Below are 16,064 nucleotides of genomic sequence, written 5' to 3' on the forward strand. Positions count from 1 at the left end.
CCCATGAGCAGCGGGGGAGGGAGGGAGGGTGGAGGAGGGGGGGGGGGTGGAGGGTCTGCAGGGGTGTGGCAGAGAGGAAGAGGAGGAGGAGGAGGAGGATGAGGAGGATGAGGAGGCGTAGGTGGAGGTAGCAGACAGGCAAAAGTTCAGGCGTCATCTGAGGTGGGTTACTCAACCCGCCGGTCGACCAGATATCTGCTTCAGTTAGAAACAACATCAGTGTGTTGATGTTGGAGTCGACAGAGAGGAATATATTAAACCCCCTCCTCCTCCTCTACCTTTCCCCTCTTTTATTTTTCCCTCCAACTCCTTCCATGTTCACACACACACACACACAGATTCACATGCACATCTCAGAGTGGTTGGTCTTGGTTCATGTTTTCATCGTGTCACACTCTCACCCTGCTGACCTCAGTCTGACTCCACCACACAAATCATGAACACTGGATCGAGGAAAACAGGGTTTATTTTGTTTTTTTTTAAGTCTCTGTGCTGCTTCTTCTCACTGTTGTAATGTAGATTCATTCATATTTTTTAATAGATTAGATTCAACTTTATTGTCATTGCTCATGTCACACACAAAGGGCAACAACGGATTGCATCCAACCAGACGAGCATAAGATAGATGACATAACATGATATAAATGTGCAGGATATACAGGGTGTGGAATGATATATCGATATTTACTTACAGAATGTGCATTAATATGAATGTATGTATGTTCATATAGGAGCTGATGAGCCTTTAAATCTTTTATATTAAAACTGGACTCTGTGGATCATATGACAGTTTATTGTGCCACCAGCACCTGAAGGAACCATGTGTGTGAACAAGTGTGTAGTTTTGGGCTGAATGACACAGGAACAGATGATTGATGAACATTGTTAATTGATTTTCACGTGCCCATTAGGAAACAGTGAGATATCTGTTGTATCTGAGGAGGCAGCAGCTGCTGCTCAACCTGCAGAACTGTGTGTCTGCAAATACTGATGCTAATTGGGCAAATTAACCGACTGCATCTGAAATCCATCCCAAATTTTTGACCTGTGACGTTTGCATGATTTGATTTGATTTTTATTTGTCTCAAACAAGCACAAGCATAAAAACAAATAGTATATGTAAAAAAAAACATTGTCATAATTTCATAATCTATAAATCCATATATTTTAGAAGATTAAAAGATAACTTTAATATGAAATAGAGCCTCGGTTATAAACATACTAACTAAAAAAGTGTAAAAATAGCTATCCAGTTCTTTATAGCTGACCAAGAGTGTTTGTTTGTAGTTAAAGGCCCCATGGCATGAAAAATGTGATTTTGGTTATTTTTTGGTGCTTGGGGAGGTCTCTGGGCCACGTATATACTGTCCCATGCATCAAACTGGTCATAAACGGAAAAACACACACCGCCCATTTGTAGGAACATCTCTTTAAGACGAGCAGATAGCACTTCCTCCTTTCTGTGATGTCACACACAAGGTAACTCCGCCCACCGTGACCAGTTGTTTTTTTTCAATTTGTATGAATGCAGCTTAGGTTTCAGTTACTTGCCTGTGATTGGCCCGACCACATGCCACTTAAAAACAGTCAGCCAATCAGAGGAGAGGTTCTCATTCTCTCTTCTGATTGGCCAAATGACCTGTGGCTGCTTGAGCTCCAGAAAGAGGCGACAGAAAGTGGCAATATAAACGATATGAAGCAGATCACAGGTACTCAAAACCAATGATACATCTTGTTAGGGATATCAGCAGGTAAATAAACCCAGAGAAAAGTGCACAGCATGGGGCCTTTAAATGTTTTAAGTTAATGCACATTGCACATTGTCCTCATTTAGTTTATTCCACAATTTTATGATGATTTGTAAACGTGAATTTATCAATAACTGGCTGTTGAACTGACGTGTCCAGTTGGTAATTGATCATATCTCTCAGTCTTCATTAGCAAATATCTATAAAATGTGAAACTGCTTCACCAATCAGACTGAAGCAGCACAGAGGAAGTTTCCTCAGACTGAACCAGACAAATGCACCAGTGGCAAAAATATACGAAGCATGTACTCATGTCTATTTTCAGAGACTCTGTCTTTTTTTTTTTTTGCAGTTCTCAGATTTTGCAGCAGCAGCAGAACCAGTTGATTTCACACTGTCGGATTTCTTCTCTTCCTGCAGATCGGTTACGTCGGTCTATGAGCCTGGTTCTGTTCTGCTGTGTGGTGGTGGTGGTGTTGTCATGCACATGGATCCGTCCTGAATTAGCTTCTGTCCTTGTCGGTGGTTTACGAGGCCTGTCATTGTGTGGAGAGGACACACACATACATACACACACACACACGCACACGCACACTTGTTCCTCCTGCTAAAATAGAGTCAGTTTTTTTTTGGTTTCTTTGGTTTCCATGAGGACGAGCTGGGTCCGGTGGCAGCTGGAGGAGTCGCTGTTGGTTAGTCTCTGCTGCACTGAGAAGACTCTTGATTGATTGATTGATTGATTGATTGATCAGTTATTTGTGTGGTGGCCTGGGAAAACATGTCGGAAGTCGCTGATGTTCTATTGTGGCAAAAGTAGCCTACTATTTCCACAATTTTGATATTTTGTGTGATTCTGGTACTTTGAACTCTCTACTACATTGTGGTGAATAAATATTTTAAGAAAACAAAACGGAAAGTACTTAATTGTAGGCTATGTGTTTGTGGTGAATGCAGTGCTAGAGGAGAGGAGGTCCGTTGTTATTGTAGAGGTAACATTCAAGGACCCTCGGAAAGCAGAGCTTTTTTATGCTTTTTTACAGCTCGTCTTCATCATAAACGGTTATTATAAAGTTTGAATATGTTGTTGATGATTGATAAAACATGTGCAAGCGTCAATGCTACGTTCGGTTTAGCATTGATGCTACGTTCGGTTTAGCGTCGATGCTACGTTCGGTTTAGCGTCGATGCTACTTTAGCGTTGATGCTACGTTCGGTGTAGTATCTCAGTTATTCAAACAGTTATGAATGGCTGAAAACTTCTAGTTTATGGAAATATCAAAAAATGAAAATGTCAAAATCCCACCATGTGAGGGGATTGTCTGAGCAGTTACATGAACGTGTGTGTGTGTTTGTGTGTGTGTGTGTGTGTGTGTGTGTGTGTGTGTGTGTGTGTGTGTGTGTTTCTCCTTGTCCTCCAGTGAACTCGGCTGCAGCTCAGACACACGAGGCCCCAGTGAGGAAGTAGTTTGGTGGGAGGGCTGGTGGTCTCTGTCTCTATTGAGTCCAGTGAATGAAGTGGGTGGGCCGGGGGAGGGGGTGTGTGTGTGTGTGTGTGTGTGTGTGTGTGTGTGGTTGGGGTTTTCTGAATGGCTGCCACTCACCTGTTTGTCTTCACACAAGCATTTGGCTCTGCACCGAGTGTGAGAGGGAGAGAGAGAGAGGGGAGGGGGGATGGGGGATGAACGACCTTCACACACACTCATGCATACACACACACTCTTGTACACTACACACGCACATACACATCCATACATTCACCGCTGGATTAATCGATGCATAAATGAGTAACTATCGCTGCAGAAGCTCAGATGTGTCGTTGTTGTTGTTGTTGTTGTTGTTGTTGTTGATGAATTGAATGTTAAACAGCGTGAAAACAAAATCTGACATAAGATCCATCTGTTACTGACTGTTACTGTACAGTGCTACAGTTCTTCCAAATCCAAATCTATATCATCAATCTATAATATATATATATATACATTATACAGTATGTGTGTTTTTATGTTGATTCATCAGATTTCGCCGCTGGTTCACTGATTTGTTTGTGAAGGAAGCAAATAGTGTTAATAACTTAATTATCTGCATTGTTGCATTAATGAGTTTACATCAGAGCGCCTCATCGCTTTTTAAAATTCCTCACGCTTTCGTTGTCGTGATTTTAGTTTTAGTTTTGAAAACAGTAAAAAAAAATAATAAAACACAGTTCTGTCTAAACTCATTACAGACGGAGCATGAAGTCCGAACCCCGACCGGTCAGTTTAACAACTGGTTGTTACTGGTTATAGATAGATAGATAGATAGATAGATAGATAGATAGATAGATAGATAGATAGATAGATAGATAGATAGATAGATAGATAGATAGATAGATAGATAGATAGATAGATAGATAGATAGATATAGAACTTTATTCATCCCGAAGGAAATTCTTCTGCCATGATGCTCCAAAGGGAAATGTGCAAGTGAGATAAATAGGATACCAAGAGGAGATATATGATAAAAAAAAGTATCCTACAATGTCTAAAACAATAGAAAATAAGCTACAAGTGTAAAGGGAGCAACCTAGACATACAGTAGGTTAAATACTGTGCTACATTTTACGATACGACTGCATGGACTTGTTGTTTAGTTTGGATCTTTCACAGATCACAGACAGAGAGTGTGTTTTTCTTAGTGCTTCGGAGCTGTGCAGCTCAGAGGGGAATCTGCTCGGGGATCCCTCCATCCCTTCACTTCCCCTCCTCCATCCCTCCATCCTCCAACCAGCCATCCAACCCTGCAGCTCCGGCCTCAATTAGGACACTGAAGCGATCAATATTATGACAAAATGCTGCCTTTTTCTCCCAGACAGAAGGCTGCTTTGTCACAATGGGGGCCCTCAGACAGACTGGGCCGCCCCGTCTCCCCCCTCATCCTCCCTTTCCTCCTCCTCCCCTTCCTCCCCCTCCTCCTCCTCCTCCTCCTTCTGTCCCATCTACACCCAGACTCTTCACACTGATGAAAGACTTTGGACTGAAGATGAGCTATTGCAGATATCCAACAGTGACGGAGGATCTGAGAGTCTCTCTGCTCCACAGCTGCTCTCACAGCGCCGACACTGCTGCATCACACACACACACACACACACACACACACACACACACACACACACACACACACACACACACACACACACACACACACACACACTCCGCTGTCTGTGGCTTCAGTTCAGCCGTTTAGCCTCAGCTGGTTGGAGGAGCTTCTGAGTTCTGACTTATTTTGTATTTCTGGACCTGGACTCTGGTTTTTGGCTCGGCCCACCTCAGCGTCCCACCTGCTCCTTCTCCATCCAGACCACCAGACCCCTCCACTCCCCCTCTCCCCCTCTACCCCTCTCCCTCCCCCTACCACTGAAACACAACCCTCGGGGGCATCCGAGCCCAGCTGCATCTCCATCAGCCATCCGGTTCACACTCAGCAGCCAAGACTCACTCACTCACTCACTCAGACGGTTACGGAGGAGAAAGTAAAACAAGTGCATGAACTCAAATGATCTGAAATTCAACTGTTTGTATTTAACAATCTAGTTTTTAATAATAACTTGAAACTAGTTTGGAGCTGGTGAACTGACCCAGAAACAGGAGCAGCTGAGTGGTTCTGCCGCTCTGGGCCCAGTGAGCAGCACCTCAGCCCTCGGCTCCTGTGGACGACGTCGCAGCGTCAGCAGCCAGAAAAACCACCGGAGCTGCAGCTTAGTCAGCACAAACTCTGTTTATTATGGGGTTTTGTTTTACTCTGCTGCTGCTGCTGCTTCTTTAAAGGTGTTCAGAAATGGCAGTTCTGTCCTGTTTGTCGCGCCTCCTTCCATGAGTTGCCGCACAAGTTTTCCCCACTAAGGAAAACGAATTTGATGAGTGATTACACTAAAGTTAAAGCAGAAGTAAGCGATCCGGTGGTTTTGGCTAACTTCCTGTCAGCAGATGGAGTTAGCAGTCCCCGCCCTCGTCCCTACGTCACCACATTCACGCGCATCCCTTGGCTGCACACACAGAGAGGACCGCCCCTTTATGCCGTTCTCTCTCCTCATTGGATAAAGGTTGTAGGATACAAGGAAAGTTTTCTCCTCGGCTTACAGCAGAGCAGAGTGACTGACAGACCCGTGTTTCAGACCAAACACTCTATATAAGTGATTGCTGTCGGAAGATAGAACTATTTAAGACTTATATTAACACAAACATTCTCCTTACTTCTGCTTTAAGACCCATAGTGGGTTGAAATTAAATTTTCTCTTCTGAATACCTTTTAATAAATGATCCCAGACTGATCCTGATGCTGCTCCTCGTCCGTCCTCCACGTGCTGCACAGGACGAGACCATGCAGTCGTAAACAAACTCAACTTGTTTGGTCCGGTCGTTAATAAGAGCTGAGCTGACGTGTGAAGAGGCACCAGTAGATTTGCAGCAGTTTTAATGGTCCTGAGTCACGAGGTTTTAATGGTTTTTATGGGTTGATGGTCACTCTCTTTGTCGTTTCAATCCTGTTATTATCTACTTAGCCGCTCTGCTCCCTGTGGTGTGAATAAGGGTCAGATCACAGGCACCATCGGGGACCTCTGCGGCCCACTTACGAGATGGTTGCCGTGGCTACGGGCCTGGGGCACGCTCGCTGCAGTGTGTGTGTGTCTATGTGTTTGTTATGTGTGTGTGTGTGTGTGTGTGTGTGTGTGTGTGTGCATCCATTATGGGAGGAGGAGAGCGGGGGGTTGGGGTTGGGGTTCAGCCCGTGGAGCAGCTGCCCCCCCCCTGAGCCAGAGTCTGCACATCTGGATGAAAAAACAACTGGTTTAATATTTAGTTTCTTTAATCTACATTCTTTGAGTTTTGGATGAATTCATCACGGTTCGTCATCCAGCTGTGCGTTTGGAAAGAAAATAACAGTTTAACATTTAAAAATGCTGCGTATATAGAAAACCCACCGTAATGACTATAAAGTTAAAAGAAAACATATCAACTCCACCTTTTCTAACTGCACCTCCTCCGCCCTCAGTTACTTTCACACGGTCCTTTAAAAAAAAAAAAAAGCAGCGTGAATCAGAACGAGCTTCATCGTCCAAGTTTGTGCACAAATACAAAGAAATACAAAGAATTTGATTAGTTTTGTTGTTCTCGGATCCAAAACTCGTATAAGACAGAAAAGAGAGAGAGACACAAAGACCAGCACAAAGATACGAAAAATAAACATTGAACTATAATAGTGGGGAAAAAAATAGATGCTTATGTAAATATCAAAATAAACAAAACTCCAAATACAGAGCGCAGCAAATGGTTTGTGTAAACTGTAAACAACAGATACAGCAGTGTAAATCTGCAGAGTGCAAAGACTAAAGCAGTGTGTTACTTGCACACGTGAAGGTCATTATGTACGTATACAGCAATATAGTTATTTAATCTTAAATATTTGCTTTATAATGTGTTGCATAGATGTTTTAGTGGTAAAATCTTATTTCAAAGGGTCTGAATGCAAGAAAACAGAGTTAAAAGTGATTAATTTGAAGTAAACCTGAAGTCATCGGTGCTCCTGAACGCCTCTCCTCTGCTTCTAGCTCGGTTCTTTGTAAGCTATGCATGGTATGCTGTGTGTGTGTGTGTGTGTGTTTGATGTGTAGACGTTTTGAAAATATAAAACAAAACGTTAAAAGTTTCCAGGTCAGTGTGGAGCCTCTGGGGGGGAAAAAAAAAACGAGCGGCTCGTTAATCTTCCTGCTTCATGACATGAAAAAGAGCAGTTTTTGAAAATGACATCATCAGCAACGAAAACAGCTTTTGCTCACTGCGGAGATTATCTTCCTCCTCCTCCTCCTCCTCCTCCTCCTCCCCGGGTGTGGGTGTGGGTGTGGGTGTGGTCGGTCGGGTGGCGGCCGGAGATCAGCTGAGGTTACAGCAACAACACGTGTCCACATGTGTAATAATAACTGACTAATGAGGCATGGGATAAGGACATATATGACATCTTGCTGAGAGCTGGATACTGTATGAAGACCGTTATTATAACAAAGAGAAAGTGGAGATTAATGTATTAAAAGAAATTATTTTCCAACAAAGTAAAGATAGGTGGGAATTAGATATTTGGGGTAAACCAAAGCTGCGTACTTACTGTGAAATAAAACAGGTATTTGGCTCAGAAAATGATGTTTTGTAGAATTTGTCTAAAAAGAAAAGATCCCTGTGTGCTCAACTGAGAGCTGGTATACTTGGTCTTCATATTGAGACAGGCAGATATGTCGGCACAGCAGAAGACGATAGAATTTGTAATTTATGTGACATCCAAGAGGTGGAGAATGAAATTCATTTTGTGTTCTACTGTCCTTTTTATGACTCTATAAGACAACAATTGTTTAGTAAGGTAGATCCAAATAACACATTTGTGTGGTTAGACGATGCTGAGAAGCTAAAACATCTTTTTCACTTAAATATATTTGTATTTTCTTTATTTCTTGAAAAGGCTTGGGCAATGAGACAAAGAGCGATATATAGTTGAGTACTGAAAGTAACTGTCTAGTCTTTAAGGACTGTCTAGTCTTTGTTTTTGTATTTGTCATTAAATGTGTCTTGGACTGTAATCCCATATGTGATGGGCCACAGTGGTGGCATGACACGAAAATAAAAATTCATTCATTCATTCAATAATGATGATGATATGGTATTGATTATTTAAGTAACGTTGTCATGTTTCTGTTCTGCATGAGCTGCAGCTTTCTGGACAGATATTTTATTTCCTCTCTGGAGTATTTTTCCCTCCACTTTGGCAGTAAAAAGACATGTGGGTGGAGGGGGGGGCTAAGAGCACGTGCCATCCTTCGTCCCCTGCTGCAGCCCGGCCAAGCTCAGGCTAATCCGCCACAAGGCCAGAAGGAGAGAGAGAGAGATGAGACAGAGACGAGTTCTCTATCTGGTCACTGAGCTGCTGTTTGTCTCTTTGACCTTTGACCTCGTCCTCTCCAACTCTGTGTCCTGAGTGAAACCATGATTAAATGCAAATGAGCTCAATCTACTGTACACTAGTAGGTCTGCAACTAACGATTCTTTTGGTTTGTCGACTAATCCATCGATTATTTTTTGATTGATTAGTCACGGTTATTTTGGAAGCATCTGTACTGTCATCTTCTACTTCTATGGTTCCGTCTTCTTCGTCTTATCTTATCTATGCTATCGTGCTGAACTTCCTGTCGCTCACTTCCTGTGTGGCGTGTGCTACTGTAGTAGCAGTGCTATTGAGATGGCTTCTCTGAGTTACAGGGGGTCTCGGCGTAGCAGTGCATGTCCATATAACGGTTGCAAATGGATACCAACTGTCTTCGTAACAAAAAGACACACCAATGTAATGTCCGTCTTGTATTGAAGCCCTGAAAGCCTCCGCTACAAAACAAGCTTGAAATATAGACATATTTAATTTTTTTCGGAACAATTTCGCATTTCGGGGCTTCAATACAAGATGGACATTACATACGAGCAGAATGGAGGTATTTGGATGCTTTTTGGTGTGTCTTTTTGTTATGAAGACAGTTGGTATCCATTTGCAACCGTTGTATGGACATGCACTGCTACGCCGAGACCCCCTGTAACTCAGAGAAGCCACGGAGGACTCTGAAACTTCTCCCAGCCCTTAGTCCACATGAGGGTGAGTAGATAATGAGTGCAATTTGAATTTTGGGTGAACTATTCTTTTAACAGTTTTCTTATGATCACACAGCAGCGGGTTTTATAATATTATTTATGGTCGACAACGTAATCGATTACTTCGACCAATCGTTGCATCCCGTCTGCTGACGTCACTCTGGAGCAGCGACAGTATAGAGAGTTATTGTTTGATCCAGCTGTGGCTGTAAATCACACCTCTCCCACTGGGCCCATGCTCCAGATGCAGCAGGGTGTGGTGGTGGTGCTGGTGGTGGCGTTGGTGGTGTTGAGGGAGTGGTGGGAGTTTGTGGGACGAGCCAGACAACGAAGTTTTCACCCTCAGCGAGTCGGAGACCTCATCATCATCGTCTGCCCACTCTGTTTTGACAGAGCCGAGCTGCTGCTGCGGCTCCGACGGCGTCTCAGCCACTAAGAGAAAGAAAGACAAACCCACCCACACCCTCGCTGCAACATGTCTGACCTCAGCTCCTGTCTGTCACAGATTTATGGCGCGTTAACTTAACTTGTGGGGAATCCCGAGCAGAGCAGAGCAGATCGTACTGGGAGAACGGCTGCATCAGAATCAGAATCAGAAAGTTTATCGGCTGTCATAATGGAACATTTTCTTTCACGTGGACTGAAAGTGTACAGTATGTCTCATAAAAACAGTGCAAAGTGCATCAGAGTTCATTATTCATTGAATGGGTTTTTGACTCACTGATGGTGATGAGTCTTAACTTTCCTCTGGACCACCTGCACTGCAAAAACTCAAAATCTTTCCAAGAATATTTGTCTTATTTCTTGTCAGAATGTCTCATTTCTAGTCAAAACTAAACTCTTTCCACTTAAAACAAGACTCATCGTCTAAAAATTAACTTGTTTTTAGATCATTTTCACTTGTTTCAAACTAATTTTCACTTGAAATAAGTAGAAAAATCTGCCAGTGAAAGCAAGTTTTTTGTGCTTGTAATAAGGAAGAAAAACTTGCTCCACTATCAGATTTTTCTACTTATGTCAAGTGAAAATATGCTTGAAAGAAGTAAAAAGTGTCTAAAACAAGCTATTTTTTATGTGATGAGTCTTATTTTTAGTATAATGAGATTTGTTTTGACTAGAAATAAGACAAATATTCTTGGTAAGATTTTGAGTTATTGCAGCGTGGTTGTGGATCTCGGATGGTTGAGTTTGGGTTTTACAAAATCAAAAATCAAAATATCTTTATTTTTCCGTTAGCAAAGAGCGTCAGTGCAGGTGTGGACACACAAAACAGAATGAACAGCACATCACCTGACCATGGCAACACAAAAACCATAATAAATTCTGCAAAAACAGTAACAAAAAAGCTCCTGAGTTTCCTCATATTCTTATTCTTACACAGAAAACGGAGGTCAGATGTGTCAATCTGATTATGAACTCTCGTGAACTCACAGATTTTCTCTTCTTTTGTTTTTCAGGGCGAATATCGATGAGGTGGAGACGGAGGTGGTGGAGATCGAGGCGAAACTAGATAAGGTGAGACGTTCACTGTTGTCACGGACATCTGGATGCTCTCAGAGGAAGAAGGTTTTCCATATTGTGTCATGGACATGACATCGTTGTAACAAGACTGGAAACGATGAGCTCATCGATCTGTGTGGGTTGAAGTGGTTAATGCACTGCAGTTATAAGATGCTTTTCTGGTCTTATTGATCTGTCAAAGTGTTTTACAGAACTGGTCACATCCACATACACACCCTCTAACACTGATTTGAGTTTGGGTTCACTATCTTTGCTCTTTGACACAATAACTGGATTTCTAGTTAAAGCAGAAGTAAGCGATCCGGTCGTTTTGGCTAACTTCTTGTCAGCCGATGGAGTTAGCAGTCCCCGCCCTCGTCCCTACGTCACCACATTCACGCGCATCCCTTGGCTGCACACACAGAGAGGACCGCCCCTTTATGCCGTTCTCTCTCTCCTCATTGGATAAAGGTTGTAGGATACAAGGAAAGTTTTCTCCTCGGCTTACAGCAGAGCAGAGTGACTGACAGACCCGTGTTTCAGACCAAACACTCTATAGAAGTGATTGCTGTTAAGACTTATATTAACACAAATATTCTGCTTACTTCTGCTTTAAGTTTCAGCTTTCACCTTAAATTCTGAGTGAAAATACCAGAAAAAAGTCAAAACATGACATAAGTTTCTTGGTCAGTGGTCACAGTTTAAAAGTTCATGTTTTAATGAAAAAGAAAAGATCATGAGTCACTTGAAGTTTCCACTAAAGCAAACGGCAGAAACACATGTATGTGGATCAACGAATCATGTTTTTTAATGGTTTTCTAACATCTATTTACACCCACTTATTTATGACGTCACATGGAGGTGGGCACAGTTTAAACCAACAAAAACGTGAAGCGAGCACTGCATATGTCACCAGTAACACATCTATGTTTCTTTAAGGTGGAATTAATGAGATAAGGTGGTATTCACCTTGTCTCATTAATTCCACCTTAAAGAAACATAGAAGCAACATTTTTGCCACTCAAAAAAAAAAAAAGATTTAACAGTTCTAGATGGTTTCAATGCAACATAAACAAGTTAATATGGAAAATTTCAGTTGTTATTTTACTATAGGAACAAATAAGAAAATAATATTTCAATCAGACAGTGACTGTGTGAACTTGAAGTCACCAGTGTGCACAAAGGTCAGTTACCAGTCTCTGTGTTTTGTGGTGAACGTTTCCATAATTAATGAAGTATCCGTGCTGTGCAGCTGTTTTACCCCATGCTCTGAATGTAACTAATTAACCCCCCCCCGGTGCTCTGGTGCCGAGGCCTTTTCACCAGGAGAGAACTTAAACTTACTCCACTTTTGGACAGATTTAGTTCCAGTGCTGGTCTGCTGGGATTTCACACTCCGATCTTTGGCGCAGAATAAAAAATGACTGAAACGGTCGGAGGAATGCTGGTGTGTCGTCCTGCACGGTCTGTCACAGGATATCTTGTTGCAGCACGGACGTTAAAACACAGCCCGTCCATTATACTCAGCTGCTCCACACACACTCAACATGATATTACTCTGCTGCAGTGCCTGATCCCACATATCTAACATGTCTAGCATAGCGAGCCTCGACTGCTGCACTCTACTCTATACATAAAGTCCAGAGTGACGTCACCCCGTCCTGTCTGTGAAAACGTGAGTGGTGTTAGATGAGATTCAGTGAAAACATTAGACGGCGGCTTTTCAAAGCTTCTGCTGTAGTTTCGCTGCAATGAAGCGGCCAGATGTTTCGCCCTGTGATGCTCATGTCGCAGCTCCATCTGCTCCTGTTGACTCTGAATTACAAACACTATGTGTCAGGGAGAAGCAGGATTAGTCAGACAGACGCTTTCCTGCCGTCAGTGTTTTAGGAAAGGAAAGGAAAGCTGAAGTTTTTTTTTTATCCAGGTCACTTTGTCTTTGATTATATTGAATTTACCAATTAAAACAAACAGGTCACCTCCTGCACCGCCACGAGGCCACGTCTTTAAAACACTTTAACTCACTTTAGCATCTGAATTTGAAATCGTATGCAGTCTAATCAAATGAAGGTGCACAATTTAATATTAAAAATGGAAAAAAAGGAATCCAGATCCAGGTTTCAACAGATCTTTGGTAACTAAACCTCATTAGTAGCTATCAATGTAATTACTGTAGGAGGCCACATGTCACACAGTGAAGGCTTTAAAATGCTCATTTATAACCTTGCTAACAGTTTAGCTTGAGGCAAGTCTCAACAACGCTCGGAGGTATCACCATAAATTTTTCTACAGCTAGACATTTATGACCTCGTTAGGATGAAGCCCTAACGACTTTGTTGCCCTTGGTGACCTTTCAGCTGCAGCATCACAGCAGGGGTTCACAACTAGGCTATGACTTGAATTTAGTGTTGTGATCCCTTCACTTTTCATTGTGCGACATCATTAGGTCAAAATTAAAAATGTTTCCTGTCCTTTATGACCAAATATAGTTTGTATTTATGGATAATTAACACGCTAACACACTGAATTAAGATGGTGAACACAGTAAACTTTCAGCTGTAGCATCACATTTATGTTGTTGGGTGCTGTGATGCCTTCACTTTTCATTGAGCCCCATCATTAGGTCAAAATTAAAAATGTTTTCTGTCCTTTATGACCAAATATAGTTTGTATTATGGCTAATTAGCGCATGCTAACACACCAAATTAAAATGGTGAAAACAAAACTTAAGCCGTATCATCACCACATATTTGTTTGTTGTTGAGTATTGTGATCCCTTCACTTTTCATTGTGCATAGGTCAAAATAAAAAATGTTTCCTGCCCTTTACCAAATAGGTATAGTTTGTGTTTACAGCTAGCACATGTTAGTAGCCTATGCTAATATACTGTAGCTTACTCAATTAAGATAGTGAACACAGTAAACTTTCACCACAGGGTTCACATTTATGACTTGAATTTTGACAATTTTCTGTTTAATTTTCTTCTTGCACAAAATTCATTAAGGTGAGACAAAAAAATATTTCCTGTCCTTTATGACCAAATGGAGTTAGCATTTAGCTCAAAGTACCTGGCCTTGGTTGGCTTTTACAGTATTTTTTACTCTCTAGTTGCTCATTAGTGTTCTGTAACCATACAAACGATGCTATCTGAGTTATTTATGTCTGTCCCATTCATCTGACTTCTTATCTTTCTTCCCATCTAACTCGTGACCTTAGAAAAGGTAATAAGTGCATTTCCTCGAATGTCAAAACACTTCCTTCAGTCTCAAGAGCAGAGCGGCTCAGGCTCTCGTTGTGTCTGGTGAGCAGATGGGAAGGAAGTGGGACTTTGCTGGAGAGAAAACAGAGCTGGGAAAACAGAAAGTCTGGCAACTGAACACAGGGTGAAAAATAAGAAGAAATTAATTTTCCTCTCATGAAAGAATTTATAAGAAGAAGAAAAAAGAAGCTGCAGATTTTGCTGACAGCTGCACAGAAACTGTAGCACGTTCACTTCAATATGTTATAATATGTTGTTGAGACACAAAAACAGCGATCGTGTTGATTGATCCGTGATCGATTCTTCAGGTTTGGATGACTTTAATCGCTGTTTTACATCATACGGCTCCACCTGACTGTTCAAACTCACCACAGGTGGTTCTACGCAACAAACATGCATCTGTGTGACGTCCCTCGCTTGTCTTTGTGTGGTTCAAAACACATGGAAAACAAAAGTTTTTTGTGTTGCACTGAAGCATATGATGTTTATCCATAAAAGCTGCTGCTGCCCTGAAGCGTTGATTTGACCTCAGCGGCCGTCACATGGAGCAGATCTCTATTTCACAGAGCCTCGGTGAACTTTTAAAATAAAAATTTTTTAAAACATTTTACTGTAAAAGTTATTTTCCAACATAAATCTCTGGAGTTGTCTCTTTTCTGTGCTTAAAATGTAATTCTGTGGAGGTGGTGAATTAGATATTCACAATTGTCCTCTGTAGTTTAAGTCACTTTAAGTCTTTTAAAGGGAAAGTTCACCCAAAATTAAAATTTCTCATTACTCATTATCTACTCACCCTCATGTCGACTAAGGGCTGGGAGAAGTTTCAGAGTCCTCCGTGCCTTCTCGGAGTTACAGCGGGGCTCCGTGCAGCACTGCATGTCCATATGACGGTAGCGAACGGGGCTCAGTTTTCTTCGTCCAAAAAGACACACCAAAAAACATCCAAATACCTTCATAGTGCTCGTCTGTAATGTCCCTCTTGTATTGAAGCCCCAACATGAGAAATTGTTCTGAATCTGCAAAGAGATTGGCACTGACGCCCGCGCAAATCACACGAGATTTGGACGGACCAGGAAGAGCAGTGCTGGGAGCTTCTGCTACAAACAAGCTTAAAATATAAACTTATTTAATTTTTTTCGAAACAATTTCTCATCTTGGGGCTTCAATACAAGAGGGACATTACAGACGAGCACTATGGAGGTATTTGGATGTTTTTTGGTGTGTCTTTTTGGACGAAGAAAAGTGAGCTCCGTTCGCAACCGTCATATGGACATGCACTGCTGCGCCGAGCCCCGCTGTAACTCAGAGAAGGCACGGAGGACTCTGAAACTTCTCCCAGCAAATTTGAATTTTGAGTGAACTATCCCTTTAACTAATTTGAACTATTACAGGATGTGGTTTGGGAAACACATGGACGAAGCCACGAGGCTGAAGAGAATGAATGAGTCATAACTTGGTCAAGACATGAAACACACTCACAGTGTTACTTATTGTTTCTGAAGATGTGATTATATCCAGTTGTGAATAAATTTCCATAATGTACTTTTTTCTTCTTTTTTTTTAAAGAAATCCTGCATTGCAATGACCTAGTGATTGTTGTTTTTACACTGCAGACGGTGGTTGCTGCTGTCAGCTAATTCAGCAAATATGTGAATAAACACAGACAAACAGCAGCAGATCTGATTGATATTCTCTTTTAATCATATTTGGCCCAAAACTTGCCACTTCGCCCGACTGACATTGTCCTTATTAGGGCTGTGCATTTGCAAAAATCTGACGACATACAACAAAGTGATATATTACATTTTTTTCCCATAGAAGTCTGTTTTTAGAAGAAAAAAAAATCATATATATGAACAAATACAGCTTATTTTTATATATTCAGCCTCAGATTTCACAGTT

General features: G+C 41.8%; 1 protein-coding gene across 2 annotated transcripts in view; it reads left to right on the forward strand.

The window, feature by feature from the left end:
* The window catches only part of LOC146985140 (arf-GAP with coiled-coil, ANK repeat and PH domain-containing protein 3-like), a 103,017-nt gene that overhangs the window by 34,520 nt on the left and 52,433 nt on the right, over positions 1-16,064 (forward strand). For both annotated transcript variants that reach the window (XM_085782894.1, XM_085782893.1), the window contains exon 2: positions 10,861-10,918. In XM_085782894.1, coding sequence (XP_085639020.1) covers positions 10,861-10,918 — 58 coding nt within the window. The remainder of the gene's footprint in view (positions 1-10,860; positions 10,919-16,064) is intronic.

Source organism: Trachurus japonicus, chromosome 7, assembly GCF_045865225.1.
Source record: "Trachurus japonicus isolate A0001 chromosome 7, Traja_1.0".
Lineage (NCBI taxonomy): Eukaryota > Metazoa > Chordata > Actinopteri > Carangiformes > Carangidae > Trachurus > Trachurus japonicus.